At 42.2% G+C, this 7,421-nt stretch overlaps 1 protein-coding gene across 3 annotated transcripts in view; it reads right to left on the bottom strand.

The window, feature by feature from the left end:
• Lpin2 (lipin 2) overlaps positions 1 to 7,421 on the bottom strand; it is a 109,114-nt gene that overhangs the window by 24,442 nt on the left and 77,251 nt on the right. For all 3 annotated transcript variants that reach the window (XM_029471295.1, XM_021186181.2, XM_021186179.2), the window contains exons 3-4: positions 4,323 to 4,418; positions 1,193 to 1,494 (exon numbers count right to left, since the gene is read on the bottom strand). In XM_029471295.1, coding sequence (XP_029327155.1) covers positions 1,193 to 1,494; positions 4,323 to 4,418 — 398 coding nt within the window. The remainder of the gene's footprint in view (positions 1 to 1,192; positions 1,495 to 4,322; positions 4,419 to 7,421) is intronic.

The following is a 7,421-nucleotide window of genomic DNA, read 5'->3' as shown; positions in this document are numbered from 1 at the left end:
TGTGAGCCACCATGTGGTTGCTGGGATTTGAACTCAGGACCTTTGGAAGACCAGTCGGCGCTCTTAACCACTGAGCCATCTCGCCAGCCCTTCTCTCTCTTTTTTAAAAAGTCATCAAATAATTTATAATAGTTAAATGCCTCTTAAATATACCTGATATCTTCTGAAGCTAAAAGTAATATGCACTCAACCACTTTTAAAAATCTATTTGGAACATTAAACATGATAGAAGTAGAAAAAAATCTCTTATGAAGTCCTCTATGAAAGGAAATTGTAAAAAGTTCCTGATTAGACAGAAACTGTTCCATCTCCAAAGGAGAATTACTATTCAGAAAATAGTATATAATTATAATACACTAATCATTTATCAATAACAGGTTTCTCATGATTTGACAATTAAAAAAAAAAACCTTAATAAGCAAAACACATCAAGGCAAAAGTTAGTCTGCACAGTTTCTATAGCAACACTTTTCCGTGAAAGCCCAGCGTTTCCAGACACAGTGTACCATTTCCTTCCAGCAGCTCAGCTGAAATATTCAAATGGGTCAGCATCTCTCTCCTGAGTCCTCCCCAGTCCCATAAAGTACTACATGGAGGCCAACTATGGCTGCAGCCTCAAAGAGCTGCCAGGGAGAGAACCACCAATAACACTTGTGGATGTCCTTCCAGTGTTTGGGTGACCACTGGGTCAAACAGGTAGTGAGAAACACTGTACACTCTGCCTTAAACTGCTAGACTTGAAATTTTGGACAGTGCTGGCTCAAAAAGTGTTATAGGTTTTTAGACTCCTATTAACTGGTATGAAAGTGTTGATCAAAAAACCCATTCAAAAAACCAAAAAAGTCTTCTTTAACATAAAAGGGTATTTTGCTCATAAATTCAAAACAAAATGAGAGAGAGAGAGAGAGAGAGAGAGAGAGAGAGAGAGAGAGAGAGAGAGAGAGAAGTCGGGAAAGAAGAAAGGGAAAGGGGAGGAACTGAGAGGGGAAAGACCTGTGGGTTGGAAAGGCTCATCCCAAGCCAATCCAAGCTGACAGAGAAACCAGCAGACTGTTCCAAGGGACATTTAGTAGCATAGCCGAAGGTCTAACAGTGAGGGCAGTGGGATGCTGCTTCCACTTGGCCCCACAATAGAGCTGGGGGCCCTCTACTGGATGCTCAGGGCATGGCAAGCACCAGCAGAAGCCCTTACCTTGCTGCCTGGGCTCTCTTCTCATCATCCGAGCTCACACCCACATCACCTACATCTTCTGTGACAGGGGAAGCTGCCTGCTCCTCCTTCCTGTTGTCCTGTTTGCACTTCTTCCTCCTTCGTTTCTTCTTTTTCACAGAACTCTGAGTGAAAACTGCCTCTGATTCCAAGGTGTGAGACACGTCTGAACTCTGAGCTGGCCTTTCATTTCCACTTGATTTCACCAAAGGGGTTTCAATATGTTTAAAGAACTGGTCTTCAGTGGGAATTGGTGAGGTGGCAAGATACGCAGGTAATTTTTCCTTAAAGAACAAAAGAAAAGTTATCTATGATAAACTGGATGCTCTTTGAGTACACAACTTTTTACAGGGATAGGAAGGAATAGTTCCCAAGGGCAGAATGTCACCTGCTAGACTCAAGTGCTAGCTCATTTCAGTATGTGACTGAGTACAGTAGCAGGACCTCAGAGCTGTGGTTAAAGCAAAGCCAATTAGATTCTGTGCAAAGAGCTGTCCCAGGGGCAGCAGCTGAGTATTACAAGGACTGACACAATGTGATGAGGCAGAGGTCAAGACCAAGGCTACATCTAACAAGGGCAGCAGGGCAGGCGAGAGAAACAGGAAGCCGGCAGGTTTAGAGCATGTGAACAAATGGATGGGAAGGTGAAGAAGGTGTCTGTGACTGTGACTTAGGGACACCTACAATGAATGAGGTCAGTCAATGTCATTCCAAATATCCTCTCGGGAATTCAAAACAAAAGGTGGCCCAATGTTTAGAATAATTAAACTCTCAACTTAATACTGAATAAACTAATCTAGTGAATTTCTTGGCCTTTCAAAAGAAAGGAGAGGCACATTAGACAGGCATAAATTAACTTCGTAACTTAAAATGGTCAAAATTTTATACAATAGTTCAAAAAACGTGTGTTTTCATAACTAAAAATTTTAACTTGGATTTGGTAAACACCCTGAAGCTGAAAGTTTAGTTTACCAGGCTCACCACCAATATACAACTGTCATAGCCTGAACATCCCCCAAGGCACCCAGATGAGGCTGATGTGCCCTAATTTCTAGAGGTTTCATTTAATGGGTTTTGTTACTTATCAAGGTGCCTTGCACTTCAAAGCTGTTATGGTTTTCAGGAGTGTCTTCCAGTTTTATCACAGAAGTGTCTAGGGTGAGGGAGAAAGTACCCGGATGTCTATGCTAGTTGGTTTTTGTCAGCTCAGCACACACCTGATATATCTGGGAAGAGGGAATGTCAGCTGAGGAACTGCCTCCCTGCCTTAGACTGCTCTTTGGTTGGGCAAGTCTGTGGGGCTTTTTCTTCATTAATGTCTGACGTGGGAGGGCCCAGCCCACTGTGGTTGGCTGTTTAGGAGAGCAAGCCATGAGGAACAAGCTAGTCAGCCAGGATTCTCTTTAGTTTCTGCCTCCAGGTTCCTGCCCCAACTTCCCTTCATATAGTAAGCTGTAAGGTGAAATAAATTCATGGTATTGATCACAGCATTAGAAACCTAGCTAAGGCATCTATTAACCAATAAGACAAGGGCTAGATAAGCCAGTAAAAGCTCACCATGGAAACTGTGCAGCTATGAAAGAGGCTGTTTCAGAATTGCTGACTGAAAAGGAATGTCGATGTGGACAGTTATGTGAGAAGAAGTCAGAGAAACAGACTAAATAAATAGCACCTGATGAGTTTTGTTACCTTCTAATTCACTTTAAAAGCAGGTCTTTATTTTATTCATAGTATAGGTCCTAGTACAGTAATTCTAATGTTTGTTTAATGAATTTGGATATTTTTATTTTTACTGTGTGGTTTTGTTTTGAAACAGAGCCTCACTATGTAGCTCTGGCTGTCCTAGAACTTACTATCGTGCAGTGGAATCTGTTCAATTTACTCATATGTGGAACAGAAAGAAACTGCTAAAGCAGGGTTTCCAGAGAAAGGTTGGCAGTACCTGCAACCAGGCAAAGAGCTCTCAAGAACCCCCATCTCCTGGGTTATGTGGTGACAGCCAGCTAATATTTATTATGCTTCACTTGCTCTTTGCCTCTTCTTCTGAGGAGGTGAAATGTTGTTTATGTCATGTCAATGCAGATGAGGTAGTAACATACCAGCAAGAGGGCCAGGGACACAGCAGCCAGAGGAGGCTCCTTTGTAGGCTGCAGGACGCACAGAGCAGCACCTCATGCTCATAGGCAAACACTGACCAAAGTAAAATAACGCTGCTTGCTGTTGGTTACTCTTGCTGTCATCAGGCTAGAAGCTCACCGCAAAAGCCTGTGTCCTAATAACTTGAAGCTTCTTATTCTTGTTATAAGATATAATTTCTTATGGAAAAAGATATAATGACGCTCTTATAGTTTTAGAAAAGAGTCACAATGACTGAGTCAAGAATAGTTTGTTCTTGTCCCAAGTGGGTTATGTGTGCCTGGGAGTGCACAAGGACAGGGACTTGTACCGATTTTTCTGTCTTGTAGAAGAGGCCAAATGGATACTAAAATATAGAAAGCCATAGGCCAATCAGTTTCTATCTCTTGACATTACAGGTCAGTGGTTCTTAAAGTCATGGGTATAACGTTGCTAACCAAACAAAAGAGTCATTGTTGAAAGCCTCATATGTGTATGTGTGTGAGCGTGCATGCGTGTACATGCGTGCATGTGTGTAGTGGACTTGTGTGTGGCACAGCATCGAGTTCTCTCCATCTTTATGTGGAGATACAAAACGCAGGCTTGTCAGGCCTATGTGAAATGTGCCTTTAACACTGAGCTATCTCTCTGGCCCAGAAACATCTCTTCTAAATTTAAAGGTCACATATATACACTTGCACACTTAGTCTAAAGAGATATGGCTCAAGGCAGGGCTGAATAACTTCAAGTCAAACCGTAAGCTATGATGGCTATGAAGCAGGAAATCCCTTTGATATTACAACAAGCAGCTTTCTGCATGCTCTCTGTACTCTGAAAGCTGGTGTGAGCTCTTTTCTGAGAAGTTGATTTCAACATATAACAAAAGCTTGTTTAGCCAAAAATAATTATTCACACAATCATGGAAATAGTGGACGAGCTGTTTTGTGACATGCTATAGAAGCCTGGCTCAACATGCAAAGGGGCTTTGAGAACTCACATATTCTTCTTCAGTCTCCTCTACAAAGAAGGCTTCCCCATTGTCACCCAATTTCATGTGAAGATCCACAGCACTGCCATTGATTTCTATGTCAATCTGAGGAGGAAACAAGTGTGGTTTAGCATAAAGTGTCTTTTCCTTCAGGCTTAGCTAAACCCAAATTCTGGACTCTCCAGCCAAACTTAGCACTGGGTTTCTAGAGCTACAGTCCCAGAGAAACACTGTTAATAAGCCACAGACCCCCCCCCCCCATAAACTTGGGGAACACAGGTAACCATGGGTTGAAAGAAAATGTTTTCACAGCATTTCAAAAATTTATTTCTTAATCTCTCAGTTTTCTTTTCTTTCTGGAGAACAAGGCCTGGCTACGCTGATCTTAAACTCACAGTATCCTGCCTCAGTTTTCAAGTGCAGAGGTTACAAGTTAAGCCACTACACCCAGCTTAAACTTCATAATATTGTGAAATGGGAGAAACATTCTGCACTTGCAAGTTATAGCATAAGCAGGGCTCGTACTGCAGAACTCAGACATTCAAATGTTTCATTGATTCTAGTGTTGAGTTGTGAGCATAGTCCCTGTGAGAATTTTTAACCCAGGTCACTATGCAACAGCAGACACTGTCAGGACCAGTGAGCAGCCACTGACTGGCCTTCTGTAGCCTGTGCTGGTGACTGGCCATAGAGTTTTGTTTCTCAGTTCAGCCAGAGTGAAGTGTGGTAGGCATAGGTGTATGTGCGTATATGTATATATATCGTTGTGTATGCATGGGTGCACATGTATGTGTGTGCATGGGGTCCGAGATCAAGCTCGGGTTCTAAGTCCTTAGGCGTCATTCACCTTGTATAAGACAAGATCTCTCACTGGGATGGGGGCTTGCCTGCTCAGGGGGGGCTGGTTGGGCAGAAAGACCTAGGGATCTGCTCATCTGTCTCCCTAGAGCAGATAACAGCACATGCTATTATGCCCAGCATTTACATGGGTTCAGAAAATCAAAGCTAGGTTCACATACTTGTAGAGCAAGCATTTTACTGACTGAACTATCTCTCCAGACCTCAAATAACATTTTTAAAAATTAGACAACTCAAGGAGGTAACTATTGACCAAGATATGAAAATACAGAGGGGAAAAAAATGGAAAGAACTAATAGTGTTGTAAGGAAAATCTAGCTTTTCCAATGTGGTGTCAGTAAGTCAGTGTACACTCTCATCAAGGACGTTCTCCATGTACCAGGTGGAGACCACTACAGAAAACCCTAACCAGTCCAAATGCAGAGCTGTGGAGCCCAGTCCCAATGCATGCACAAAATCCTGCATGCTGCTGGAACATTGCTGAAGAGGGGGCAGAAATACTGTAAGAGCCAGACAGGCTCAGGGATTTGCTGTTAGACTGTGTTCCTTAGGAGTGTTAGAGGTGTCACCTGTAAAACCACATGGCCACCCAAACACGCTCATCACAAAGATACCAACAAAAGCGCAATAATGTGGATGAGGTCTCAGCTCTAGAAAGCCAACTACAGGCAACTCTGGCATGCTGAGTGGGGTGTATACTCAGTAGGGAAAGCACACCTGCTACTTACCATGATCTGCCCTGAAAACATACGTACAGGTGACATGATACAGACCAAGTGGGTTGTACTTATGTGTTTCAGCATGCACACATGTGCACACAAGCATATATAATAACAAGAAAACAGTCATGATTTGAAGGAGAGCCAAGATAGGTATCAGGGAGGCTTTGGAGGAAGGAAAGGGAAGGGAAAAATGATGTTATTTACATTATAATCTCAAAAAATAAAATAGTTTAACAAAAGAAAAATTAAAATCAAATTTGAGAGTTATACAAAAAACAGCTCACTATAGGAACCATGAGCTTGGAGCTTTTAGACAGACCTAGATATACAACCAGAAGAACTATATATAGAAAAAAGTCTTTAGGTGTCCTTGAAATGTCTTTTACACATCTATATGTATGTATTCTTTATTTAATATATTTAAATATACATTTATATAAATATATAAAAACACATTTATTACGTGTGAGCATATGTACATGTGTGTGTATGTATGTGTGTGTGTGTGTGTGTGTATGTATGTATGTATGTATGTGTGCAGATGACAGCACCAGATGGGTGCCTTACAGCCACAGTGACCATGTTTCTGCATTTTTACTCACAGGACCAAGGGCAAACCCAACCCGACGGACATCTACACCGTAACTTCTGTATTCCTTACAAGTATAGGGAAAAATGCAAAGTCAACATTAGAAAGGACCCTGGCACAGAAAGCAGACAGTCCTAGAAACACTTGAGGCATCTGAATAATGTCTCTAGTTGGCAGTGTATGCCACTATGAATTTCTGGGTTTCGGCAACTCTCCGATGGCAATATAAAGTGTTAACATTAAGGAGAAAAAAACTGGGTAGCAGAGTCTCTTAAAACTGTTCTATTTACGAAAGCTGGGGACTAGGAAGAGGGGAGAGGGCAGAGGCCACTGTGGCCGTGTGGAGATTTACAAGAACTTTCTGGAGTTGATTTATTTTCTGCCACCAGGTTCTGGGGACTGAACTTAGGTTGTCACATCTGAATGACAAGCAGTGTCACTGACTAGTCTCACCTAAAAGAAGCTTTACTGAATTACATCTGTGACTTGCCTAGAAGTAAAAATGAACACACTCCTCTTACTTTTTAGAGGAAATGGCAATATATGCCATTTTCTGTGTGAATCGTGTGTGTGTGTGTGTGTGTGTGTGTGTGTGTGAGTACACGTGTGTGTATGTGTGTGTGTATGTGTGTGTGTGTGTGTGAGTGAGTACACGTGTGTGTGTGTGTGAGTACACGTGTGTGTATGTGTGTGTGTATGTGTGTGTGTGTGTGAGTGAGTACACGTGTGTGTATGTGTGTGTGTGTGTGTGTGAGAGTGAGTACACGTGTGTGTATGTGTGTGTGTGTGTGTGAGTACACGTGTGTGTATGTGTGTGTGTATGTGTGTGTGTGTGAGTACACGTGTGTGTATGTGTGTGTGTGTGTGTGTGAGTGAGTACACGTGTGTGTATGTGTGTGTGTATGTGTGTGTGTGTGTGAGTACACGTGTGTGTATGTG

This window comes from Mus caroli, chromosome 17 (assembly GCF_900094665.2).
Source record: "Mus caroli chromosome 17, CAROLI_EIJ_v1.1, whole genome shotgun sequence".
Classification (NCBI taxonomy): Eukaryota; Metazoa; Chordata; class Mammalia; order Rodentia; family Muridae; genus Mus; species Mus caroli.
Note: the sequence above shows the minus strand (reverse complement) of the source record. Positions and strands in the feature narration are given on the sequence as shown.